Source organism: Oryctolagus cuniculus, chromosome 11 (assembly GCF_051225735.1).
Source record: "Oryctolagus cuniculus isolate XC-2025 breed Fujian yellow rabbit chromosome 11, ASM5122573v1, whole genome shotgun sequence".
NCBI lineage: Eukaryota > Metazoa > Chordata > Mammalia > Lagomorpha > Leporidae > Oryctolagus > Oryctolagus cuniculus.
Window position 1 is genome coordinate 123249411 of NC_142877.1, and position 26465 is coordinate 123275875.

Here is a 26465-nt window from a genome sequence, read left to right on the forward strand (position 1 = left end):
TGCTAACGTGCCTGGGAAAGGAACAGATGGCCCAAGTCCTTGAACCCTTGCACCCACGTGGGAGACCTGGAAGAAGCTCCGAGCTCTGTTCTGGCCCAGCCCTGGCTGTTGTGGCCGTCTGGGGAGTGAACCATGGATGGAAGACCTCCCTTCCTCTCTCTGTCTCTCTCTGCCTTTCCAATAAATCTAAAAGAAAACCACCAGAGCTTTACAGAGTAACATGAATCACTGAGCCCACAGGTGACACGTGCTGCCCCCACCCCTTGAGAAGGGCGGGCTCCCGTGTGCCCTCCTTAAGTGCTGTGTCCTCCCTGCCGGTCACGAGGCCCATCCGGGTGGCTCTCACAGCCACTTCCTCCTCCCTTCTCTTCCTTGAAAAGGGTGGGTTTTTTCTTTTTTTTTTTTTTTTTTAAGATTTTTATTTATTTATTGACAGAGTTACAGAGAGAGACAGACAGAAAGGTCTTCCATCTGCTGGTTCACTCCCCAGTTGACCGCAACAGCTGGAGCTGCACCAATCCGAAGCCAGGAGCCAGGAGCTTCTCTCAGGTCTCCCACATGAGTGCAGGGGCCCAAGCACTTGGGCCATCTTCCACTGCTTTCCCAGGCCATAGCATAGAGCTAATCAAAGAGAAGCAGCCAGGACTAGAACAGGCGCCCACATGGGATGCCGGTACTGCAGGTGGAGGATTAACCTACTGCGCCATGGCGCCGGCCCCGAGACAGGTGGTTTTCTTAACTAATTTCTGAGTTGTGGAGAATGTTTTAACCACCGATTTTTTAGTTTCTGTTTATTAAGTGTTGGTTGAAGACCTTGGGTTTTTTTTGTTTGCTTGTTTTGTATTTTTTAATATGGTCAATTAGGTGTCAGCTTTAGTGGATGCTCTGTGTAGTCCTTTTGCCGTTAGCCTCGGAGACGGCCCCCGCTCCGCTGCACCCTGGTCTGCATTCTATCTGCTAGGAGCTCCCCCGTAGAGAAAAGTAGTGAAGTCTCACCTTCAAATTGGGCTTTAAAAATGCATAAAGTGTATTTGTGTACCTGGGAGACAGAGCATCAGAGAGAGGGGGAGACAGACAGACCTTCACATTGGTTCAGTCTCCAGATGGCTGCAACAGCCAAGGCTGGGCCAGGCAGAAGTCAAGAGCCAGGAACCCCATTCTGGTCTCTGACCTGGGTGGCAGCGACCCAAGCACTAGGGTCGTCTTCCACTGCTTTCTCAGGTGCTTCAGCAGGGGTTGGGTCAGACACGGCACAGCTGGGACTCACAGCAGCGTTCAGATACGGGATGCCAGCGTGCATCCCGCTGAACCACAGCACTACTCCAGAAATTGTACTTTTTTATCCAGTTCTGTCTTACTTTCTAGCCCTTGTAGCCTCGTGGGTTTTGCTTTCCCAGGCACATTAGCAGAGACCTAGATGGGAAGAGGAGCAGCTGGGACTCGAACTGGTGCCCATATGGGGTGCCAGCACTGCAGGCAGATGCTTAGCCCACTGGCACAGCACGAGACCCCATGGTAACCATTTTTAGCTGTGAAACTCAGTAGTATTAAAGTATATTTCATCAGTTTGTAACCAGCCTGCAAAACTTTTTCATTTTGCAAAATCCTTATTAAGCCCCCCTGTGCCCTACTCCAGCCCCTGCACCCACCATTCCACCTTGTGTTTCTGAGAACTTGATTCTTCCCGTTGCCTCACGTGAGTGAGTCATGCAGTGTCGGTCCTTCTGTGTCTGGTACAGTGTCCTCAGTGTGTGTGAGTGGTGCGTGTCAGAATTTCTTTCCATTTAGGACTGGCATTGTGGTGCAGCAGGTTAAGCCATAGCCTGCAAATGCAGGCAGCGCCTATCAGAGCTCCCTTTCAGACCCAGCTCCCTGCCGATGGCTCAGGAGGGCAGTGGATGATGGCTGTTGTGGCCTTTTAGGGAGTGAACCAACAGATGGAAGGTACCTCTGTGTCTCTGCCTCTGTCTCTCTTAATCATTCTTTTTTTTTTTTTTAAGATTGATTTATTTATTTGAGAGGCAGAGTTACAGACAGAGGGAGAGACAGAGAGAGGTCTTCCATCCACTGGTTCACTCCCCAGATGGCCACAACGGCCGGAGCTGGGTCTATCCAAAGAAAGGAACTAGGAGCTTCTTCTGGGTCTCCCGTGTAGGTGCAGGGGCCCAAGGACTTGGGCCATTCTTCACTGCCCTCCCAGCTGCATTAGCAGGGGGCTGCATTGGAAGTGGAGCAGCTGGAACTTGAACCGGCGCCCATATGGGATGCTGGTGCTGCAGGCTGGGGCGTTAACACCCTGTGCTGCTGCACCGACCCCTCATTCTGTCTTTCAAATAAAATTTAAATGACTAAATTTTCCTTCCTGGGGCCAGCACTGTGGTGCAGCAGGTTAAGGGCCTCACTTGCAGTGCCCTGGTTTGAGTCCCAGCTGCTCTACTTCCAATCCAGCCCCTGGCTAATGCCCCTGAGAAGGCAGTGGGGAATGGCCCAGGTCCTTGGAGCCCTGGAAGAAGCTCCCAGCTCCTGGCTTCAGAAGGGCACAGCTCCGTCCACTGCAACCATTTGAGGAGTGAACTAGCAGGTGGAGGACAACCCCCTCCCCGGTATGCGTGTATATGTGAGTGTCTAGCTCTTTCAAGTAAATAAAAAAGAATTCCCTTCTTTTTTCGAAGACTCTGTGGCGCCCCGCTGCTTGTGGACACGTGGGCTGCAAACATTCGGGTGTTTTTACTGAAGCTCTGTGAGCACGGAGGGACACGTGGCTCTGAGGTCCTGCTTTCACTTCTCTGTGGGGTGTCTTCTCAGATACGGAGCTGCCGGGCCACGGGGTAGTGCTGTGTGCCATGGCTGTGCACGGGGGTTCTGGTTTCTCTGCTCCTCCACCAGCTCGTGTTGGTTCTGGGGTTTCATAGTGGCCGCCTTGGTGGGTGAGAGGTGATAACTCAGGTGGTTCCCTAATGACCAGTGACGCTGAGCAGCTTCTCCTAGGCCAGCTGGTCGTGTGTCATCTCGGGAGAAATGCCCATGCGAGTCCTCTTTGTCGTTCTCTTTGACTGTTTAACTCATTTATTGGAGAGGCAGAGGGAGAACAAGCTCCCATCCCTGGTTGACGCCACAGAGGTGCACAGCAGCCGTGGCTGGGCCGAGCCAGAGCCAGGAGACGGGAGCTCCATCCGGGTCCCGACGTGAGCAGCAGGCCCCCCCCCCCCCCCCGAGTGCTTGCGCCGTCACCCCTGCTTCTCAGGTCTGTGCTGCAGGAAGCCGAGTCAGCAGCCAAGACTTAACCCACGATGGGGACAGGAGCGCTTTAACTGGTGTCCTGACTGCGAAACCGATGCCCACTCTGGGATTTTTATTTTTATTATTTGACAGAGTTATAGACATTGAGAGAGACAGAGAGAAAGGTCTTCCTTCTGTTGGTTCACTCCCCAAATGGCCGCTACAGCTGGAGCTGCACCAATCTGAAGCCAGGAGCCAGGTGCTTCTCCTGGTCTCCCATGGGGTGCAGGACCCAAGCACGTGGGCCATCCTCCACTGCCCTCCCGGGCCACAGCAGAGAGCTGGCCTGGAAGAGGAGCAACCGGGACAGAACCCGGTGCCCATATGGGATGCCGGCTCCGCAGGCGGAGGATTAGCCTAGTGAGCCGCGGCGCTGGCCCTGGCATTTTATTTAGATTGTCTAGTTTATCTGCTCAGTTGTTCCTGTATCTCTAGCATCATACCCCCCAAGAATCAGTCTCCCCATTTTGTGAAGAGGTGTATAGATTTCAGCCTGCATTTAGCTCTTTGGTCTGTTTTAAATTTTGTATGGAGGTATAACTTCGTTTTTTAAAAAGTGTTTATTTTCATTTAGTTGAAAGAGCAACAGGGACAGAGACCTTCCACCCACCGGGTCACTCACCAAATGCCTACCCACAGCCAGGGCTGGGCCAGGCAGGGCCAGGAGCCTGGAACTCCATCCAGGTCTCTCACATGGGTGCCTGGCACCCAAGCACTCGAGCCATCACCTGCCACCTCCCAGGATGCACTAGCAGGAGGCTGTATTGGGGGCAAGGGAGCCGGGACTCAAACCAGTACTCTGATGTGGGAGCAGGGGTCCCAAGTGGCAGCTGAAACGCTCGCATCACAACGCCTGCCCCTGGCTTCATTCTGGCACACGTGGGAATCCAGTCTTCTCAGCTCCACTCACTGCAGACGGTCCTTTCCTCCCTGAGTGGACCTGGCACCCCTATCAAACCCGTTGGCAGGGCTGGCACTGTGGTACAGTGAACCGGTTAAGCTGCGGTCTGCAGTAACAGCATCCCAGTGCTGGTTCCAGTCCTGGCTGCTCCGCTTTGATCCAGCTCCCTGCTAATACCTGGGAAAGCAGCAGAAGATGGCCCAAGTCCTTGGGCCCTGTACCCACATGGGAGACCCCAAAGAGGCTCCTGGCTTTGGCCTAGCCCCGCCCAGCTGTTGTGGCCATTTGGGGAGTGAACCAGCTTGTGGAAGATTCTCTCTGTCTCTCTTCCCCTCTTTTTCTCTTTCTCTAACTCTGCCTGTTTGGTTTTTGTTTTTTGTGTTTTTTTGTTTTTTTTTTTTGACAGGCAGAGTGGACAGTGAGAGAGAGAGAAAAAGGTCTTCCTTTTCCATTGGTTCACCCCACAATGGCCGCTGCGGCCAGCGCAGTGCGGCCAGCACACCGCGCTGATCAAAGCCTGGAGCCAGGTATTTATCCTGGTCTCCCATGGGGTGCAGGGCCCAAGCACTTGGGCCATCCTCCACTGCACTCCCTGGCCACAGCAGAGAGCTGGCCTGGAAGAGGGGCAACCGGGACAGAATCCGGCGTCCCAACCAGGACTAGAACCCGGTGTGCTGGTTCTAGCTTATTGAGCCATGGTGCCGGACTCTGCCTTTCAAATAAATAAATAAACCTTTTAAAAAAAATAAAAAGGGGCCGGCGCTGTGGCGTAGCTGGTAAAGCCACTGCCTGCAGTGCCAGCATCCCATATGGTAGCTGGTTTGAGTCCTGGCTGCTCCACTTCTGATCCAGCTCTCTGCTATGGCCTGGGAAAACCCACATTGGAGTACCTGGTTTGGTTCCCAGATCCGATCCCTGACTCCTGCTTCCTGCCCGTGCAGACCCTATGAGGTAGTGATGATAGCTCCTGCCAGCGTGTGGGAGGTGGGATAGCATTCCCAGCCCCTTTCTGGATCTAGGAAGTGAACTAGCAGGTAGGAACTCTTATTCTCAGTTTCCATCCCTCCCCCCATAATAAATTTAAAAATACATGAGTCATCTGTTCTCCAGTAAAAGCTGCTTGAGATGTGGCCATAGGGTTGGCTCAGAGAGCCCAGAGCTGGAGGTGGGAGTGGGTGAGGGCCTCAGCGTGCGGTGGGAGCAGCCAGCCCGGGGCGGGGCCTTACTGCAGCCACTCAGCAGGCGGTGCTGCCTGGCTCACTGTGGACCCGTGTCTGGCCACCTTGACGGTTCCCTCTGTCCAGCGTGCGGCCATCCATGCCCTGTGTCAGGGCCCTGCTCTTGGCCGGGAGACTCCTGTGAGTCCTCCCCAGGGCCCCTCCCTGAGGGAGCGCTTCCACAACACCACCCGTGCCCAGTGTTCTCTTCCTGTCCTGGCCTCTGTTGCAGTGTTGAGTCCGGCTGTGATGCAGTTACTTCATGACATCTGCCCTGGGTTCTGCAGGGGGCTGGGTACCCAGGTGTTTCCTGTCGTTGCGTATTCGGCTCCGGGACCACGGGCCCTTGGTTAGCATTGTTGAGTAAACGAAGTTTTCTCTCCTCATCAACCCAGGGCAACGAGGCCCGTGAAGGAAGAAGCCCCTCGTGGTTCAACCCGGCGGAGGCTGTGCAGGTCATGCGCTACTGCTGCCTCCTGGCCCGCAGCATCTCCAGCCCCGTGTCTGCCAGCGACATCGGCGTCATCACGCCCTACCGGAAGCAGGTGCGTGCTGCAGGGCCACGTAGCCTTGGTTTCTGGGCTCAGGGAGCTCTGTGGAAGGTTTCCAAAGACAGAACCACACTTGAGTGATGCAAAGAGGTAGACCCGCTGCCACCCACAGCCTGTGCCAGCAGCTGCCGCGTCCCTAGGGCCATCTCAGCGGCCCCCTATGCCTGCATGAGGACGACGCAGCACCCTTGATGCGGGACTAAGCCAGTGCTCCCCAGAGAAGGCACCCTGGGCTCCTGCAGAGCAGCCACCCTGCTCCTCCTCGTGAAGACCGTCTGGGGGACATGCCCCATGTCCTCTGAGCAGACACTCCTCACGGCTCCCCAGGAGCTGTGGGGTCAGAGGAGCTGCCCACGAGCACATGCAAGTGTCTTGGCCATCCCACCTTACAGCCCCAGAAAGAGCCCCCAAAAGCAGAACACGATGGATCGTGTAGACGGCCACCAGGAGGTCCCCTTCCCTGTGCTAGGAGCTGAGGGGCCAAGCCTGTTTCCCTTGTGATGAGCCGGAGCCTGGTGAGGATACTTGGTCCTCCCAGTGGTGAGGAGATGTGGCCCGGCCCGGGAGGAGCACGCCTGCCTGCGGTTTGCACCAAGTTCAAGTCCAAAGCCCTCTCTTAACTGCCAGGCGGGTGCAGACGTGCGCCCTGTACTAGCAGCAGCCAGGTGCCCTGGGCGGGTCCCTCACGCTGGAGAACAGGACAGTACCGATTCCTACATCATCTTCTCCTGTTTTACTCTTTCCCCATCAGGGACCAGCCTTACCTCTTGGTTGGTTCTCCTGTACTTTTCTTTTTTTGAGATTTTTTTTTTTGAGATTTTTTTTTTTTATTTTTTTTTTATTGAGAGAGGGAGAGACAGAGAGGTCTTCCATTTGTTGGTTCACTCTCTGGATGGCTGCAACAGCCAGAGCTGAGCCAGGCCGGAGCCAGGAGCCAGGGGCTTCTCTGCGTTTCCTGCATGGGTGCAGGGCCCAAGCAGGGGCCATGTCCTGCCGTGTTCTCAGGGAGCGTGATCGGGAGTGGACCGGCACCCACGTGGGTGCTGGCGTCATGGCCAGTGGCTTACCTTGCTAGGCCGCGCCGTGTGCGTGTGTTTGTGGGGTGGTAGGAGCGGAACACATCCTTGGACGTGGGCAGCAGCTGTCAGCGCCCGCCTGCCTCTGCTTCCTTGCGCTGTTCATAAATCCAGCTCTGCCCACGGCTCTCCCAGGAGAAAGTCCTTGCACTTGGAAATGTGGGAAGGAGTTAACGCTCAGCCTCGGGCGTTCGGGGCGCTCACTGCGTGTTGTTTCAGACCGAAAGACCCGCTGGGGGTTTCCTGTAGGGCCAGGCCATGACAGTGAGTTCTTGCAGTCCTGGCTTATCCAGGAATGTCCGTCCTTCTCCCTGGCCATGTTTGTTCTTATCCACTCAGCGTCGTGACCGTGTTATCTGCTGGCCCTGGGCTCTGGAGTCAGAGATGTCAGCTGGAGGTCACTCTGTGGTTCTCCATGCAGAAGTGGTTTTGCTTTTTTTTTTTTCTTTAAGATTTATTTATTTAATTGAAAGAGCTGCAGAGAGGAAGAGAGAAATCTTCTATCCACTGGTTCACTCCCCAGATGGCCGCAACAGCCTGAGCTGTGTCAGTCAGGAGCCAGGAGCTTCCTCTGGCCCACATGGATATAGGAGCCCAAGGACTTGGGTCATTTTCCACTGCTTTCCCAGGCCACAGCAGAGAGCTGGATCAGAAGTGGGCAGCCGGGACTCGAACCAGTGCCCATATGGGATGCTAGCACTGCAGGCGGTAGCTTTACCCACTATGCCACAGCGCGTCCCTCCCCCAACCCTTTTTTTTTTTTTATTTATTTTAGGGTCTAGCACTGTGGCACAGTAGATTAATCATCCACCTGCAGCACTGGCCTCCCATATGGGCGCTGGTTCTGGTCCTAGCTTCTCCTCTTCTGACCCAGCTCTCTGCTGTAGCCTGGGAAGGCAGCAGGGGATGTCCCAAGTGTTTGGGCCCCTGCACCTGTGTGGGAGACCCAGAGGAAGCTCCTGGCTCCTGGCTTTGGATCGGCGCAGCTCCAGCCATTGCAGCCATTTGGGAAGTGAACCAGCAGATGGAAGACCTTTCTCTCTCTCCCTCTCACTGTCTGTAACTCTACCTCTCAAATAATTAAATAAAATTTTTTAAAGATTTATTTATTTTACTTGAAAGAGTGACACAGAAAAGGAGAGGCAGAGAGAGGTCTTCCATCCTCTGGTTCACTCCCCAGTTGGCTGCAATGGCCGGAGCTGTGCTGATCCAAAGCCAGGAGCCAGGAGCTTCTTCTGGGTCTCCCATATGGGTGCAGGGGCCCAAGGACTTGGGCCATCTTCTACCGCTTTCCCAGGCCATAGCAGAGAGCTGGATAGGAAGTGGAGCAGCCAGGACTCAAACCAGTGCCCATATGGGATGCCAGCACTACAGACGGTGGCTTTTACCCACTACGCCACAGTGTCAGCCCCTAAATAAAATATTTTTTAAAATATTTTATTTATTTGAAAGGCTGAGTTAGAGGGAGAGAGAGAAAGTGAGCTTCCATCCTCTGGTTCATTCCTCAAATGGCCACAATGGCCAGGGCTGGTTCAGACGAAAGCCAGGATCCAGGAGCTTCTTCTGGGTCTTCCAAGTAGATTCAGGGGCCCAAGCACTTGGGCCATCCCCCGCTGTCTTCCCAGCCGTATCAGCCAGGAGTTGGAGCAGAAGTGGAGCTGTAGGGACTCAAACCAGTGCCCAGACGGGAGGCCAGTGCTGCCGGCGGAGGCCTAGCTGTGTAAGCCACAATTGCCACAATTCCAGCCCACTACGGTTGGTGCAACGCGCCGATCCGAAGCCAGGAGCCAGGTGTCTCCTGGTCTCCCATGTGGGTGCAGGGCCCAAGCACCTGGGCCATTTTCCACTGCCCCATTCTCCACTGCCCTCCTGGGCCACAGCAGAGAACTGGACTGGAAGAGGAGCAGCCGGGACTAGAACTTGGCGCACATATGGGATGCCGGCGCCGCAGGCGAAAGATTAACCAAGTGAGCCGCGGCGCCGGCCCCCACCTTGCTGCTTTCAACATTGGTCTTTGGATTGCAGGTTTCCTGTGGCGTGTCTGGCTGTAGATCGTTTTATATTTATCTTTCCTGTGGTGTGTCTGGCTGTAGATCTCTTTGTATTTATCTTACCTGAGGGTCTTTGAGCTTCTTAGATCTATAGATAAATGGTTTTTACCAAATTCAGGAAGTTTTTTTGCCATTATTTCTTCACATTTTTAGTGTCATTTGTCTCTCTCTCCTCTCCTTCTGAGACCCTTCCCCCTTTACATAGGTTGTTTGCTTGATATTTTCCCACAGGTTACTGTGGCTCAATTTTTGTTCAATATTTTATTTGTTGTTATTTGACTTGAATAGTTTGAGTTGTTTTTCCTGCAATGTTTTTTTTTAAAGTATTTATTTGAAAGTCAGAGTTACACAGAAAGAGAAGTCTTCCATCTGCTGGTTCACTCCCCAGTTGACCGCAACGGCCGGAGCTGTGCTGATCCGAAGCCAGGAGCCAGGAGTTTGTTCCAGCTCTCCCACGTGGGTGCAGGGGCCCAAGCACTTGGGCCATCCTCCACTGCTTTCCCAGGCCACAGCAGAGAGCTGGATAGGAAGTGGAGCAGCCGGGACTCAAACCAGTGCCCATATGGGATGCCGCCACTGTAGGCAGCGGCTTTACCTGCTACGCCACAGCGCTGCCCTGCAGTCTTTTTTTTTTCAATTATGCTGGTGTCTTTACCATTTTCTTAACCACCAGACCACACACCCCATCCTGACTTTTGTTTTGTTTTTAAGATTTATTTTACTTATTTGAAAGTCGGGGTTACACAAAGAGGCGGAGAGAGAGAGATCCTCCATCCACTAGTTCACTCCCCAAATGGCCACTAGCGCAGCTGTGCCAGCTGGAAGGCAGGAGCCAGAAACTCCACACGGGAGTCAGAGGCCCAGGCACTTGGGCCGCCATCCGCTGCCTTCCCAGGCGCATTACCAGGGAGCTGGATTGGAGCAGAGCCCTGGCACTTGATAGGGCGTCAGTGTCACAGGCGGCGGCTTAACCTGCTGCAGCACAGACCTGCCTGTTCTGCCGTCTTGAATCTATAACTGTCCGAGGGTCATGTCCGGACACCCGTTGTAAGCTGAGAATAGAGTAAGTAGAAAGTGCATTCCACCCACCTAACCTACCAGATGGCGCGGCTCGCACGGCCAGCGCCTCGGTTACCCCGGTGGCCATAAGGCTGCCCGGGAGTTGCCCAGCCTCTAGGAGACCGTGCCGTGTATCAAGCCCAGGAAGAGGTCCAAGTTCAGAATTCGGTTTCCACTGAAGTGTGTCCCTCTCACAAGCTCACAAAGTTGCGAAGTCAGCAAGTGGAACCTCCGTGAGTCAGGGCCTCTGTCTCCTCCCTGGGAATCCCCGTGTGGCCGTGCCCTGCGTGGACGTACACGCGGTCCCTGCACTCTGAGCGCTGAGCAGCAAACACGCTTCTCACTGGTGTTAAAGATTGATTTTTTTAATGTATTTATTTACTTAAAAGAGTTACACGGTGAGAGAAGGTGAGGCAGAGAGAGGGAGAGGGAGGTCCTCCATCCTCTGGTTCACTCCCCAGATGGCCACAATGGCCAGGTCTCCCACGCGGGCGAGGCTTTAACCTGCTGTGCCACACAGCACGGCCCCAAAGATTGATTTATTTTATTTGAGAGAGAATAGAGAACAAGTGGCAAAGACAGAGAGAGAGGTCTTCTGTCTGCTGGTTCACTCCCCACATGGCCGCTGGGTCGTGCCGATGCTGGGACATCTCACCTCCGAACTGGGTGGGGGTTCCCTCCCTGCCATGGCCTGTGGAACCCGGCTCTCCTGGTAGGTACCGATCCCCACCCCCAGTCTGTGCGAAGCGTGGTGGTTCTCAGCTCTTCAGACGAGAGGAAACACGGGACAGAAAAGCAGAGTTGCACACTAATTGTACTTGGACAGATGTGTCCCATGCGGTCTTTCATCTTTATTTGTGTCTGTTTCTAAGGTGGAGAAAATCAAGATCCTGCTGCGGAACGTTGATTTGGTGGACATCAAGGTGGGGTCGGTGGAGGAGTTCCAGGGGCAGGAGTTCCTGGTCATCGTCATTTCCACGGTGGGGACCCTGGCCGCCGTGCCTGGGCCCGGGTGCCCTGGGGTGGCGCGGGTCGAAAGGCAGGGGGCGGCAGGGTGGAGGCTGCTGGACCCTGGTGCCACCTGGGCGGTAGCCCCAGAGAGCTCGCCCGGAGACGACCAGGAGACAAGAAAAGTAGAAGGGGTGCAGGAGGAGACGGTAACCGCCCCAGCGGGGCTCAGGGCGGGCCAGCGGGAGGCCCCGTGTCGGAGAGGAGCCGCCAGCCACACTGCCCACAGCGTCTGTGGAGAGCTAACGCTCAGCACCCTCCTTAGTTTTAACTCACCCTTGTTAGTACAAGTCACGTGCAGGTAAGTTACAAAATCCAGTACAAAAGACAAGAGTCCCCTCGAGCCCTACCCCCGGGGACACCCTGGCACTGGGTCCCCACGGCAGAGTGGGGGTGAGGCTGTGCTCCCCGCTGCGACCCGGCTGGCCATGGCCTGGGAGCAGCTCGCGACGCCGTTGTGTCCGCGCTCGTGTCTCTCAGGTGCGGTCGAGTGAGGACAGATTTGAGGACGACCGCTACTTCCTGGGTTTCTTGTCCAACTCTAAAAGGTTTAATGTGGCCATCACCAGACCGAAGGCCTTGCTGATAGTGCTGGGAAACCCTCACGTCCTCGTCAGAGTGAGTTCACGGCCCACACAGGTGCCACTGGCTCAAGGAGAGTGTCCAGGCCTCCCGACTGAGCCCTGACGGCCTCCTCGTGTGCCCCCGCAGGATCCCTGTTTCGGGGCCTTGCTGGAGTACAGCATCACCAATGGCGTCTACACAGGGTGCAACTTGCCTCCCGAGCTGCAGGCCCTGCAAACGTGAGTTCCCGAGGCAGGGGCTGTCCCATGGCCCTGGGCCCGCCTCCTGCACAGGGACAGCCCTCTCCCTCCTCCTCCCTCGGCATGGGGAGGGCGTCGGCCTCCCTTGCGGTCTAAACAGGTGAACGGGGCGCCCCTGGACAGCACGAGCGCTCAGCCGCACTGGGAGCTAGACTCACTGCCGCCCTTCCCCCCTGCAGCTGACGGCCCCGCCCAGCGTGCCAGAGCCACGGGGGCCGGACAGGCGGAAGCGGATTGGAGCTCAGTGTCTGACAACCAGAGGTGTGCCTCACAGCCGGACCCCTGGGCTCTCCACCGCGCTGGGGTCTGGGGTCATCCCAGTTTCTCTGGCTCCCGCTGCTGATTTTGGTTCACTCCAGCCTGCTCCTGCCACTGGGCAGTCACTGCCGCCCCCCCACCACCAGAATAAACCCTCAATGGCCCCAGCTTCCTTTCCACCTGAAATGTGCTGTGTCCATCATGACCACGGTGGTGTGTGGCCTCCGATCCCTGCTGGCCACAACCTTTGGGGACAACCTCACTGCCCTCTGTCCTGAGCCGGCTTTGTGCCAGGCAGCCGGCAAGGACTATAGGCAAGGGGTGGGCGTGCAAAGCGCAGGCTCTGAGAAGCTCTGCTTGGGGAGGGGCTATCAGCTTGGCTGCTCTGGGCCCCAGTGCTACTGGGCAGGGCCTGTGCAGAGACCCCTTCCCGTCCCCTCTGACCAGAGCAGGTCCGGCCATGCCCACGCGGACGCCGAGCTCGGAGCTGTGTGGTTCCGTGGCGAGCAGTTCTGTGAAGCAGCTTCCTGTCCTTGGAGGCTGCCGTGTGTGTCGGGAGACAGGACCAGACCCAGAGCTCAGCCACGCGGAGAAGGCTCGGCGGCAAGTCTGGGAACCGGCGTGGCAGGAGGCAGGGCCATGGCCTGGGCTGGGAGAGGCTGCCCACACGGGCAGACGGCTGGGGAGTGAGGGCCAACCCGATTCTGCCTGCCGTCCCCACTGTGAGGTGCACTGGCCAGCACGGTCCCCGACACGGCCACGGGCCCACCCCACCCCCAGATTCACTCCACGGAGGCCTGCACACCTGACTGGGGAGAGGAGGGCGCTTCCTCCCGGCAGGCGCCCCGCTGTAGGCCCCGTGTTCTCAGGAAGGCAGCTGGAGTTGATGTGCCAAGGGGGTGCGTGCAGGCGCAGGCAGGGCCCCCGGACAGTGGGGTCATCTGCCCCCAGTGCTGGGAGCCAGGTAGGACGCCACCGGCAGTGGCTGGGCCCTGTCCTCTGGCTGCAGCCAGTGGGACAGCTTCATGCCCTGCAGCCCCAGCTGGCGAGAGCGCGGCGGTGCCCTGGCTCTGGAGCGTGGCTGCAGCTGTGGTGCTAAGGGAGCCGGCCCCGCTCAGCCCAGGGAGGGGCTCAGTGCTGAGGGGGCAGCCCCTCGGGAGGTGGGAGCTGCCCATCCTGAGCAGCCTTGCAGTGTCTCTCCCTTGCCCCATGTCCAGGTGCTGGGTGCGTCCCCACAGGGGCCTGCGCCCCCTCCCACAGCATCTGCCCCGGGGCACCAGCCCTGCCAAGGTGGAGCACCACACACCCGCTCACTGGCAGGTCCAGGAACAGTGCAGTGGTCGGGCTTGGCTGTGGCCTGACTGAGCAGCCCTGCACGCCAGCTCCCAACATCTGATAACCGGGTCAGGCGTTCGGATCAGAACCGGCCAGGTTTGCCGTGAGGAGCTCTGGTCACGGCAGCATCCAGGGGCGTATCCCCTGAGGCAGGTGGCCGGGGCCCGTCTTGTCCACACCGGCTTCCCTGCCCCCAGGCGATTCCTGGCCCCCTGCTGCCCGGGGTGACCGCCCTGCCCCCAGAGCGCGCCTCTGCCACGAAGCTTTTTCATGAGATGTCCCACGTGCTCCTGTGCCCATTGTGGCAGCTGCCCAGCCGTGTGCAGTGTCCACGGCCCCTGGCCCTTCTGTCAGGGACACACATGCTGATTCCAGGAGGTCGCTGCCCCGCTCCCCCTGGGAGGCAGGAGTCAGGAGGACTCAGCTTCCTCCCATGGCGCCTCCGGGGCAACCCCTGCAGAGCAGCATGGCTGGTGGAGGCTGGGTCCCGGGGGCAGCCTTGAGTCTCAAGGGACGAGGACGAGGGGTGGCCCCACTGGGTCTGGGCCACGCCGAAGCCAGGAGTGGAATCCTGTCCAGGTCTCCTGCATGGGTGGCAGGGGCCCTGACACGGGCATCTTCCAGTGCTCTCCCAGGTGCATTCGCGGGGAGCTGGACCGGGAGTGGAGCAGCCAGGACTCACTACAGATTGTGGGGCTTAACCCGCTGTGCCCAGAGCATGACCTCATGGCCACTCTTGGCACACACTGAGGGTCCATGAGGATTTTGTACTTGTGGGCAGGGTGGAGCACCAAACAGCAGTGGCCACACAGGAAACCCCCCACGTGGGCCCCACGTTCCCGTCACACAGCCAAGCCGTATCATGAGTTACGATGAGGTTACCAAGGTAGCAGTGAGCACTAAACCCAGCTTGGGCTCTGAGCACTGCACCTCCCCGCCGCCCCAGTCGCCCCCGCCCTCTGGCAAAGCTGGCCCGCCCGTCAGCTGGGGGCTGGGAGGACTGGCGTGAGGGTTTGTGTCCACCAGGGCAGCTGAGGGGGAGCAGGGAGGCAGGACTCGGGGAGGGCAGGGGCCCAGGGAGGGGAGGCAGGAGCTCGGCTGCCTGCAGCTGCAGAAGCTGGGGGGTCTGACGCGTGGTGTGGGTGTTGGTCGTCGTCCCACCTCGAGGTCTTGCCCAGCAGAAGCCCAGCACGGGAGCTGCCTTGCGTCTGGGCCATAGGAAGGCTGCACCTTGTGCTCACCTGGGCAAGGGCCGCCGTCTGCCGGTCCATGGAGTCGCAGTGGCCGGCACCTGGGCAGGGAGCATCGGCAAGAAAGGGACAGCCCAGCACAGGCAGTCCCACGCCGGCCCTGAGGCTCTGCTGGGGGCGGACACAGGCCCAGCCAGGCCGCGCTCTGCCCGGCCCTCACCTGGCACACAGCACAGCCCCAGCTCTTGCCTCAGGATAATCAAGAGAACTGGGGTCTTGGTAGAAGGAGCAGGCTGCTGGGTCCCCAGGACCTGGAATGTGCTGGTGCCCACCCAGAGACCTGCACAAGCCAGGGGATGCCAGACCTGGACAGGAAGCAGCTCCTGGGCTGTGCCCCCAGCGTGCCAGCACACACAGCAGGGTCAGGCCCTCGAGGAAGGTCAGGCACAGGGACCAGAGCTGTGCCTGAGACCAGCAGCAGAGGAGGGTCCAGGGTCCCTGCGCTGCTGGCTCAGGCTCCAGCCGCGCGCTCACATCCTGCAGGGCACCGCGTGGGTGGTGGTGGGAGGAGGTAGCTTCCAGGGCCAGCAGGGACTGGCTGTCACCCAGAGCCCCCGGCCCCTTCTGGCATCTCCCAGGGGGTGCCTAGTGCCACACTGCCTTGTCCTCATTGGTCATGGCCTGAGGATGACCTGCCCCCCACAGCGGTTCTGTCGGTGCACGGCATTCCACCTCCTGGTTCTGTGGTCAGAATCCAGGAACAGCTTGGCTGGCCGCAGGACACGGTGAGTCCGGGCCGGCCACTCTGTGTGCTCCATGATGTGTCACTCAGCCTGGTGCCGGTGTGACGGGGCGTCCACACCTCCTCCACACGGTCTGTGTGGGTCGTTGGGCCTTGGGGGCAGGACCCTCCCCCGCTCAGGAGCCAGCTGGACGCCCCTCCCCCACGTGGTTTTCACAGCTGGACGTTCGGTTCCGTCCCATTTCCCCCACAGAATTGTCCCCTAGCACAGAGTGTGCCCGGAGAGTGTGGGTGTCCCGGGTGTACCCTGTTCCTTTGGGCACACCACCCCCACACACGAGGGTGTGAGCTGGTGGCCAGCTCCGGCCAGTGAAGCCCCACTGCGTGGAGGCTGCTCAGTTGCAGTGAGGATGCCAGGAGCCCACTGCCACCCTGACACCCACGTGGCAGCCTGGCCTGTTCTGACTGCTCAGGCCACTGCCTGCATTTGTGAGCCCACAGCCCACGAGGGTTGTTAGACTTACTCTCATAAGGGCCGGCACTGTGGGCAGCAAGCTGAGCCTCCGCCTGCAGCACCGGCATCCCACGTGGGCGCCAGTTCAAGACACGGCTGCTCTTCGATCGAGCTCCCTGCTGGTGGCCTGGGAGAGCAGTGGAAGACGACCCAAATGCTGGGGCCCCTGCTCCCACGTGGGAGACCTGGAAGAAGCTCCTGGTTCCTCACTGCCGATGGGCCCAGCTCTGGCTGTTGGGGCCATTTGGGGAGCGAACCAGTAGATGGAAGACCTCTCTGTCTCTCCCTCCCTCCATCTGTAACTCGGCCTCCTTAAAAAAAAAAAAAAAAAAAAAAAAAAATTTATCGGCCGGCGCAGCGGTTCAATAAGCTAATCCTCTGCCTTGCGGCACCAGCACACCGGGTTCTAGTCCCGGTCGGTTGGGGCGCCGGATTCTGTCCCGGCTGCCCCTCTTCCAGGCCAGCTCTCTGCTGTGGCCAGGGAGTGCAGTGGAGGATGGCCCAAGTGCTTGGGCCCTGCACCCCATGGGAGACCAGGAGAAGCACCTGGCTCCTGCCATCGGATCAGCGTGGTGCGCCGGCCGCAGCATGCCGGCCGCGGTGGCCGTTAGAGGGTGAACCAACGGCAAAAGGAAGACCTTTCTCTCTCACTGTCCACTCTGCCTGTCCAAAAAAAAAAAAAAAATTAACATCGTAAGTGCTCCTGAGGGGCGTCTGTGTTGCCAGTTCCATGCATAACTAAACATGGATGTCACGTGACCTGGAGGGTGTCTCTGGTCTCCATGACAGAAGTAAGAGCTGAGAAAACAGCTGCTTAAATAAGCGGAAATGGATGTTGAGGTTTTATTCTTTGCTTTCATTTTATTTGAAAAGCAGAGACAAAGAGAGGGAGACGGAGATCTTCCATCCTTGGGTTCACTCCCCAAAAGCCCCCCACAGCCAGGGCTGGGCCAGGCTGGAGCCGGGAGCCCCCCCCCCCCCCGGCCTTCCAGGTGGGTGGCAGGAACCCAAGTACTGGAGCCATCAGCTGCTGCTCTCCGGGGTGTGCGTCATCAGGAAGCCGGAATCGGGCGGAGGAGGCGGGACGCTGGTGACTTGACGCCCGCCTTGGGAATGTTTTGCTGGTACCCTAACTCAGTCTCAAGACTGTGTCGGGGCCACAGTTTAACACATCCCGGAGGGCAAGCTGCTCCAGTGAGGCGGCTCCTTCCCGAGCCAGGACCTGGGAGGAGCGTCCTCCGGGCCGGGCCACTCTGTGTGACAACCGCAGCGGCAGGCCCTGTTCCCCACGCATCCTCTTGGGAGGGCAGCAGAGCCGGGGCCCCGCAGGACTTGAGCCCCTGTCCAGGGTGTCATCCACCTCTGCCCCTCTGCACAGGTTCCCTCCCGGCACCCATCTAGCCCCCCACCCCAGCCCGGAATGAGAGCGGCATCCAGTGGCCACTGAGTGGAGCAGCAGGTGCTAGGGGCCCCGGGCCAGGTCTCGGGTCTGCCCGGCCCTACAGGCCTGCCCCGGGGCTCTCAGGGGCTCGGTCACAGCCAGCCATGGGGCACCATGCGAAACTGGTGGTCAAAGGCCCGGCACCCACAGAGCCAACTCGGTCACACCTGGAAGTCAGCAGCGTTCTTGGGCACTCAGTGCCGGACACGCTTCAGAGAGAAACAGGTGCATGCAGGAAACCGCGTCGCAAACCAGTGCAGGAAGACCCCTGAAGGGCGGCTTAGAGATTTTTATTGCTATTTGAGAGACATCTCCTGTCTGTCGGTTCACTCTGCAAACGTCTGCAACAGCCTGGGCTGGGCTGGGCCAGGCCAAACCTCATAGCTGGAACTGCATCCAGATGTCCCAGGGGGCGGCAGGGACCGAGCGCCTGAGCCATCACCCGCGGCCTCCCAGGATCTGCTGTAGCAGGAAGCTGGAGTTGGACGCGCGGCCGGATATGCGATGCAGAGGTCCCAAGCAGAGCGTCTCAACCAATACATCAAACACCCACCCGAGAGACTTAATTCTGTCACAGGGTGTAAAGAAGCCGTGTGTAGACTGCAGGTGGTCCAGTCACAGGCCTGGGGCTGAGCGAGGAAGGGCTGCGGACCGTGAGCCGGCGCTCGGGCGGGCCTCGTGGCGCGGCGCTAGCGGCTTGGGCACCTGCTCCCGCGTCCGCTGTGCTGGTCCCCTCCAGTTTCTCCGCTTTCTCTACAGCTTCCTGCTAATGCTTCCGGGAGGCGGCGGAAGGCCGGAGCGCTCGGGCTCCTGGCTCTGGGCGGCCTGGGTCATCTGGGGACGTCGGGGTTATCTGGGGGCGGCCACCATCCCCGAGCTACGTGGGGGGCAGCGGACACGAGGGAGCGGTAATACAAGCGGAGCCAGGAGCGCCGGTCCCCCAGTGTGCCCAGCCAAGGGGTGCGCAGCCCCGGACCGCGCGGGCCCGCCCCGAGCGGGTAGAAAACACTGGCGCGCCAGGCGGCCTCTGCGGATGGATTAACCGCGACCGCACCCAGCGCCTTACAAACGCGGTGCGGACGGTCAGCTCCGCCGGGAAGGGGTCGGGGGGCGCGGACGCGCCGCGAGGTGGTGGGGTCCCGACCCACGCGTCAGGACGCCCAGGGGCGGGCACCCTCGGGACGCCTGCGGACGGAGAGCGGAGCGGGCTGCGGCGGCTGCGGGAGGGCGAGCAGGCGGTGCCAAGGGACGCGCGGGCGCCGCGGAGCCTGTGCGGGGAGGGGGCGTCCGGTCGCCACGCCCATGCCGGCCACGCCCCCGGGCAGTGGGGGTCTCCGCGCCCCGGCGGCGGGGAGCGTGCGGGACAGGGACCCCGCCGTGGGGCGCGACTCCCGGGCCGTCCGGCGGCTCTAGGCGCCCGCACCGCGGCAGGTGAAGCCTCGGGCTCCGGCTCGGCCCGTGAGCCGGGGTTAGCCGACCGGTCCCTGTGCGTTCTCTTCGCTCAATTCAAAAAATTTTTTTTCTGCAAAGTCATCGCCCGCACCGCATCTGCGTGGCGGGAGGGGGCGGAGCCACGCCGCGGAGCCGCCGCAGGTAAACAGCCCCCCTCCCGCGCGCAGAGCGAGGCCTCGGCCGCAGGGACAGCGGCGCTCCGCCGGCCGCCGCCCCCGCCGGGAGGGACGCGCCAGGCGCGGGGCCGGGGCTGCAGCGGAGGCGGCCGCCCCGCACCCCGCACCCCGCACCCCGCGGGGGCGGCGGCGGAGCGAGCCCGGCCCCGCCGCGGGCCCCGCGCCCCCGCTCCTGCGCCCCCGGCCCCGCCGCGGGCCCCGCGCCCCGCGCCGCCCATGCACCACCTCCTGGAGCAGTCGGCGGACATGGCGACCGCGCTGCTGGCGGGCGAGAAGCTGCGGGAGCTGATCCTGCCCGGCGCGCAGGACGAGAAGGCGGGCGCGCTGGCCGCGCTGCTGCTGCCGCTGAAGCTCGAGCTGCCGTTCGACCGCGTGGTCACCATGGGCACCGTGCTCGTGCCCATCCTGCTGGTCACCCTGGTCTTCACCAAGAACTTCGCAGGTGAGGCGGGCCGCCCGGCGGCGACCCCCACCCCGCCCGGCGCCTGGTCCCCCCCCGGGGGTCGGGGGTCACGGACGGCCTGTCCCGCGTGCAGCGGCCGTGGAAGGTCACGGCGAGGTTCTGGGGTGGGAGGAGTGGCCAGGTGAGCGCCTTACAGGTGCTGAGTACCCAGACCCCACCCCCAGGGAGCCGGCGTGGGAATTGCGGGGGCTTCTGAGAAGCAGACTGGTTCCCGAAGGGGAGCAGCATCCCGCACGCCCCGCGCCCATCGGGGGCCTGGAGCCGTGAGGCCTGTGCAACTGCTAGATGGTGGCCGCCAGAGTGGGCTGGGTGCAGCCATGTGCGCATCAGGAGGTGCAGGCGGGGCCTGCTGGTGAAAAGTGACCTGGCCAGAGTGGGGGCCAGGCCTGCAGGCACGCGGGTGAGTGGGCTTCTGGGGCAGGAGGGGCACAGCTGGAGTCAGGAGGGGGCATCCCCACCTGCCGCCCACGCCTCGGGGCCTGGGCATCCCCGGGCCGCCTCGGGGGTCCTGTGCACCCCAGATCCCTGGGCTCCTGGGAGTCGCCATAACCGGGACAGGAGGTTATGCTTGGACAGCGATGGCCAGGGTTGGGCATCTGACAGACCGGACAGGAGGCAGCACACACCACCCTGCAAGCATGCGCACACCCAGGTGTGCACAGGTGCGCTCAGGTGTGCAATGGGTTATCTTCCTGCGGTGGCCACGAAAAGCCTGCTAACCAGGGGGATTAGACCAGCAGAAGTCTGAGACCAGGGTGTGGGCCCCCAGGGGTCTTCCTGCCCCTCAGCCTCTGGTGGCCAGGGGCAAGCCCTGGAGCTCCTCCCCGTGGGGGCTGCGTCCCCCATCTCTGCGTCTGTGTGCACTCAGGCGCCCTCCCAAGGATGCCTCTCCTGGGGGTTGGACCCTGCACCCCTCCTGACATCTGCAAAGACCTCGCAGGTGCCGGGTGGGCAGGACCGTGGTGTGTCGTCTTTGGGACACAGCCCCCCCAGGACAGGCAGGTACAGCAAGGCAGGCCCACAGCTGGGCACTCGGCGACCCCACCTGCGTCAGCACCTGTGCCCACCTGTCCCTCATGCCCTGGCCCTTCCCCTGCCACTCCAGGCCTCCGTGTGTGGGGAGGCTCCGGCACTTGGACAGGGCTGGCCTCCGGGCTGTAGCAGGTGGGTGCTGAGTCTCCGGTGACCTGGGCTGAGATTCCCCAGGGAGCTGGGGGTTGGTGGAGGCCTCCAGGTAGCTGCTGTGTGGGGATGGGCGGTTGCGTGCAGTCGCAGGCGGCAGGACAGGAGCTGCCTGGACACTGTCTACCCCGAGCTTGCGTCTGACCTGAGTCACCCTTGGTGCCTCACAGAACCTGGGATCATCCAGGGTGCCCCCGGGACGCATGTGGCTCCTCCAGACGCGATGCAAATCGGGGCGCCTTGCAGGCGGCAGCCACACGTGGCCCTGCCAGCCTGGGGGCCCGTGGGGTGTAGGAGGGTGTGTTCAGCCGCTCTGGTGCAGTCCATCAGGGACCATGGGCCAGGTTCTGTGTGGGTCCATCGGTCTGCCGAGCTGCTGTGGGTGAGCCTGGGCTCTTGGGGGGCTGGGGGAGGTCCAGCGAGCAGGTCCAGTGTGCAGGTGCCAGGGCAGACTGCCCAGGGGACACTCCCTGTTTGCTCATCCAGGACACCAGGTGAGCTCGTGCCGTCGCCTTCCAGGACCTAGCAGCTCGGCCTCGGGACACTGTGGGGTGGACCACCCAGGGGCAGGGTGAGGTCCTCCTGAGGCTCCCGGCTGTGCCTCCCGCCTCTTCCCTGGGCTCCTGGGCCTCCACCCTCAGACTGCTCCTATCAGGACCATTGTGGTCACCTTATCCCCCTGGGTAGCCCAGGACCTGACCACACCTGAACGGAACAGTCACAGTTCTGGGGGTGAGGCCGTGGGCAGCCGTGGGCGGCCGTGTATCCCACAGCAGCCTGCAAGGCCACTGTGTCAAGCGGCCTGAGAGCAGAGGGTCATGAGCAGGTATGGGGGCGACGGGGTGGGGTCTGGTCAGCAGGTGAGGGCAGCCGGCCGGGACCAGCTCTGCTCTCTTAGGGGGCACCGTGGGGCCGTGCACTGCCAGACCGCGGGGTGGGGGCAGTCGATGCACACGGTGGGGCAGAGACGTGCTTGGGCTGGTAGGACCCTGACACTGAGCAGGGCTGGGCTGGGCCCCGTGGCACAGCAGTGGCACCCGCAGGAACCGTCAGGGCTCTGAGGATCCTGTGCCAAGGGCCCAGGCAGGCTCCCAGCTGCTAAGGGGGTCCCTGCATGTCCTCTGACGGGGATGGCCAGGGTGCCCCCACCACCCACACAGCACTGCCCCCCAAAGCAGACTGCCTGGACAGGGCAGGCCCCTGGGTCTCCCTCTAGCACACCCATGGCAGTGTCTGTCTGAGCTGGCCCCCAGCTCAGTGGCCACTGCCCATTGTCTCACTGGGCCGGGCCCTGCCCTCCCACGGGGCCCCTGTGGCCAGCAGGAGTGCCAGGGACCACCACGGGGGGAGCAGCTGGGGGCAGGAGGAGGCCCTGCTGCTGTGGCCCTGTGCCCTGCGGCGCCGTCGGCAGCAGCTGGGGAAGCAGGGCCAACGCTGCACCGCTGCGGACGGGGCTGGTGGGGCCACAGGCTGTGCCGCCCCCCACTGTCATTCCCCCAGGGCCAGGGCCAAGCAGGCCAGGCCAGGGGGGAGAGTGTCGTTCGTCAAAAAGACCAAGCACGAGTAAACGTGAGGGCAGCGACGCCTTCGCCTCCCTGGGGTTGCTCTTCCCCGAGCCCAGCAGCCATCAGGTCCCCCAGCCTCCCACCTCCACCCACAGCCAGCCCCGGGCTCTCGTGGGCACGTAGATGTGGTCCCTGCCTCACGGAGCCCCCATTCCACCTGTCTGAGCAAGGCTCACCCCAGCCAGCCCCTGCCCCAGGGCATCTGGGACCCAACAGCACCTTCAAGTGGAGGCTGGTAGCCCAGGGGCGGGCGTGTTCTGGCCCCCTGGGGCTGGGGGTGCTGGCCCGACCCATGGAGGAAGGTGCGTGAGGGCCCACGCCTGACCTGGCCAGGGCCCGGGCCCTGAGCCCTCCGGGTGCCTGGCATTGGGCTGGGCGCAGCTGCAGGCAGCACCTCTGACGTCCCCTCCCTGGGGGGGAGACGGCGCAGCCGTGGCTGCGTCTCCTGCACTCCGGCACTCTACAGGCGGGTCCTCCCCAACCGTGCCTGCCCAGGTCCAGGGCTCCTGGGCTTTCTCCCCCAGGGCAGGGGGTCTCGAGGACGGGGACCTGGGTCCAGCTGCACTGCTGGAGGAGACCCCGGGGGCTGTCTTGGTTGTCTCTGGGACTCGGCTTCTCCTGTGCACGTGGGGCCTAGGGAGAGGAACTCCGTCCCCAGGGCCAGCCCCTCAGCCCGCCTTGGTCAGGTCCTCTGCGGGCAAGCAGGCCTGGGCCGCGCCAGGAAACAGCAGTTCCTGCAGGAGCCAGGCAGCGGTGGGGTGGGGGCCGGAGTGGGAGGCCTCCGGCGAGGGGCCTGACCTGCACCCTTCACCCCAGGCCAGCCCCTTCTTCCCACCCCAGCCCGTGTCTCCTCTCTGCCCCCAGAGGAACCCATCTACTGCTACACCCCTCACAACTTCACCCGCGACCAGGCGCTGTACGCCCGCGGCTACTGCTGGACGGAGCTGCGGGACGCGCTGCCCGGTGTGGACGCCAGCCTGTGGCCCTCGCTGTTCGAGCACAAGTTCCTGCCCTACGCGCTGCTGGCCTTCGCCGCCATCATGTACGTGCCGGCGCTGGGCTGGGAGTTCCTGGCCGCCACCCGCCTCACCTCTGAGCTCAACTTCCTGCTACAGGAGATCGACAACTGCTACCACCGGGCGGCCGAGGGCCGGGCGCCCAAGATCGAGAAGCAGATCCAGTCCAAGGGGCCCGGCATCACGGAGCGGGAGCGGCGCGAGATCATCGAGAACGCCGAGAAGGAGAAGAGCCCGGAGCAGAACCTGTTCGAGAAGTACCTGGAGCGCCGGGGCCGCAGCAACTTCCTGGCCAAGCTGTACCTGGCGCGCCACGTGCTCATCCTGCTGCTCAGCGTGGTGCCCATCTCCTACCTGTGCACCTACTACGCCACGCAGAAGCAGAACGAGTTCACGTGCGCGCTGGGCGCCGCGCCCGCCGTGCGCGTGAGCTGCAAGCTGCCGTCCGTGCAGCTGCAGCGCATCATCGCGGGCGTGGACATCGTGCTGCTGTGCTTCATGAACCTGGTCATCCTCGTCAACCTGGTGCACCTGTTCATCTTCCGCAAGAGCAACTTCATCTTCGACAAGCTGCACAAGGTGGGCATCAAGACGCGCCGGCAGTGGCGCCGCTCGCAGTTCTGCGACATCAACATCCTGGCCATGTTCTGCAACGAGAACCGCGACCACATCAAGTCGCTCAACCGCCTGGACTTCATCACCAACGAGAGCGACCTCATGTACGACAACGTGGTGCGGCAGCTGCTGGCCGCGCTGGCGCAGTCCAACCACGACGCCACGCCCACGGTGCGCGACTCCGGCGTGCAGACGGCCGACCCCGGCGCCGACCCCGGCGCCGACCCCGCGGCCTCCGCCGAGCCGCCCGTGGTGAAGCGGCCGCGACGCAAGATGAAGTGGATCCCGTCCGGCAACCCGCTGCCGCAGCCCTTCAAGGAGCCGCTGGCCGTGGCGCGCGTGGACAGCGGCAAGGCCGACAAGCCCAAGCCCGTGCGCAGGAAGACCACCGACACGCTCATCGCCCCGCTGCTGGACGCGGGCGCGCGCGCCGCGCACCACTACAAGGGCGGCGGCGGCGGCGGCAGCAGCGGCGGGGACTCGGGCCCCGCGCCCGCGCCCGACAAGAAGCACGCGCGCCACTTCTCCCTGGACGTGCACCCCTACATCCTGGGCACTAAGAAGGCCAAGCCCGAGCCCACGCCGGCTGCCCTGCCCGCCTCCCGGAGTCAGGAGGGGGGCTTCCTGTCCCAGGCCGAGGAGCGGGGGCTGGGCCTGGGCGCAGCGCCCGCCAAAGGTAAGGGGCCGGGCCGGGCCGGGCCGGGGAGAGCTGGGCAGAACTCCTTCCCCTGGCCCCAGAGAACCGCGGTGGGCAGGGGGCGGGGCTGCAGGTGCATTAGCCTCCAAAGTGGGGACCCTGGGGCGCCCCGAGGGGGAGGAAGGTGGGCCCCGGGGGACTCCGGTAGCTGCTGCTGGCTGGGCAGGGGTGTCCAGGACTGTCCCCCCAGCCGGTCCGGAGTTGGGGGCTGGGGGGAGCAGGGGGAGAGCTCAGCCCCCACAGCGCAGTCGCGTGACGCCGCCCCCTCCCCACTCTCGGCTGCCCACAGATGCTCCGCTCCCAGAGAAGGAACTCCCGTTCCCCGCAGAGCCCGGCAGGGCAGGGCTGCCCCCCGGGGGCCCGTTCCACGTCTGCTCGCCCCCGGCTGCCCCTGCCGCGGCCTCCCTGTCGTCACCAGCTGGCCTGGGCAAGGCCGACCCCCTCGCCATCCTGAGCCGAAATGCCACTCACCCCCTGCTCCACATCAACACGCTGTACGAGGCCCGGGAGGAGGAGGAAGGGGGCCCCCGCGTGGCCCCCGACATGAGCGACCTCATCGCCATCCCCCCCACCCAGCAGCTGCTCATCGCCACCTTCGACGAGCCCAGAACGGTCGTGAGCACTGTGGAATTCTGAGGGTCAGGGCCACTCGGCATGAGCGCGGCCGCGGCCCTGCGTGGTCTCAGCGCCACGCGCCTCCACTCCCCCCAGTCTCCCTCCACCCGCCGCGGGGCTCGGTGCCGGCCCACCCGCGCAGCGGGGAGCCTGGCCCCTCATGGCATCGCTGTGGCGCCGAGGCGGGGGGCAGCGGCCATCCATCCCGGTGCGGGCCGAGGCCGCCGCCCGCTGCGTCAGGCGCTTGGGCACTGGTGCTGGGCTGTGAGATGAGAAGAGTTTATTTTTTTAGCCAACTTTGTCATGAGCCTGGGCCGCGGCGGGACGGCGAGGGGCCCCCACCTCGCCCCCGGGGGCCGCTGTCCTCCCGCACTCCCACGTGCACTTCCTCCTTGTCGCCTGACACACACTTTATTTTACTACGTACTAACTAATGAGCATCTTGGTCATCAGGAGACTAGGGTGGGCTCGAGACAGATTGGGGTGCGTGTGAGTGGGTGGGAGGCAGGCAGAGCATGCGAGCGTGGGCAAGGGAGCGAGCCAGCGTGCGTGCACGTGTGTGTGTGTGCACATGTGTGTGGGTGCGGGAGTTGTGCAGGTGAGAGTGCGTGAGCCTGCGTGTGGGAGCGTGAGCAGGCCAGAGTGAGGTTCAGATGTGTGCACATGGAGGTGAGCGTGAGCATGTGCACACGTGACAAGTGTGTGACCAAGCGTGTGCATGTGAGCAGCTGTGGCACAGCAGGCGCAGGGCCCGTGTGCAAACGAGGGAAACAGTCCATCGCAATAACCACGCCCCCACCTGGGCCCCCTGCCACCCAGCCGAGGCCCCGCCTCTTCCTGTGGGGGCCCTGGTCGGGCCATCTGGTCCCGCCCCTATTACCTCAGCCACATGGCAACATGACGCAGTATTAACAAGGTAGCACTGAGCGTATCAATAAATACTATTCTGATAACGCTTGTCATCACAGAGGGTGCCGGGTACTGTGGGGTAGGGGCTGCAGGCCCCCGGTCCCTGCCACAGCCACAGGGAGGCAGGAACACGGAGCTGGCACCCCTCACATCATGGCACGGACCCCCCCACACACACCCTGCCAGCTGCTTGGGGCCGGGCAACTGTTGGGGTTCCCTGCCAGGAAGTGGGGGGCGGGGTCCAGGAAGGCTTCCCCGCAGGGGCTCCCTTGGTGTGGTCTGGGGGTGCTCACAACAGCTGTTGTCACCAGGCCCAGGGCTCAGCGGGA

The 26465-nt window shown here is 62.0% G+C and overlaps 2 protein-coding genes across 8 annotated transcripts in view; both read left to right on the forward strand.

Moving 5' to 3' along the window:
* The window catches only part of MOV10L1 (Mov10 like RNA helicase 1), a 70171-nt gene extending 57779 nt beyond the window's left edge, over positions 1–12392 (forward strand). For all 6 annotated transcript variants that reach the window (XM_089307784.1, XM_089307785.1, XM_002723229.6 and 3 more), the window contains 5 exons: positions 5793–5942; positions 11007–11114; positions 11623–11760; positions 11854–11945; positions 12146–12392. In XM_089307784.1, coding sequence (XP_089163910.1) covers positions 5793–5942; positions 11007–11114; positions 11623–11760; positions 11854–11945; positions 12146–12149 — 492 coding nt within the window. In that variant the 3' untranslated portion in view covers positions 12150–12392. The remainder of the gene's footprint in view (positions 1–5792; positions 5943–11006; positions 11115–11622; positions 11761–11853; positions 11946–12145) is intronic.
* A 5841-nt stretch (positions 12393–18233) lies between these two features.
* Positions 18234–26179, forward strand: PANX2 (pannexin 2). 2 transcript variants are annotated; one of them, XM_070053078.2, is made up of 3 exons: positions 18234–19516; positions 23125–24591; positions 24902–26179. In XM_070053078.2, the coding sequence occupies exons 1-3, from the start codon at positions 19291–19293 to the stop codon at positions 25246–25248; spliced, it is 2040 nt and encodes a 679-aa protein (XP_069909179.1). In that variant the 5' UTR covers positions 18234–19290; the 3' UTR covers positions 25249–26179. The 2 variants fall into 2 exon arrangements, with proteins under 2 accessions (XP_069909179.1, XP_069909180.1); XM_070053079.2 differs by having other exon boundaries at positions 18236–19516; positions 23149–24591.
* The last annotated feature ends 286 nt before the right edge of the window (positions 26180–26465 follow it).

What these genes read in the sequence shown, in the direction of transcription:
- PANX2 (XM_070053078.2), top strand. Translation starts at nt 19,291, where the DNA reads ATGCACCACCTCCTGGAGCAGTCGGCGGACATGGCGACCGCGCTGCTG. An exon ending in CTTCACCAAGAACTTCGCAG is followed by an intron (nt 19,517 to 23,124) that starts GTGAGGCGGGCC and finishes TTCCCACCCCAG; the next exon opens with CCCGTGTCTCCTCTCTGCCC. An exon ending in GGGCGCAGCGCCCGCCAAAG is followed by an intron (nt 24,592 to 24,901) that starts GTAAGGGGCCGG and finishes GGCTGCCCACAG; the next exon opens with ATGCTCCGCTCCCAGAGAAG.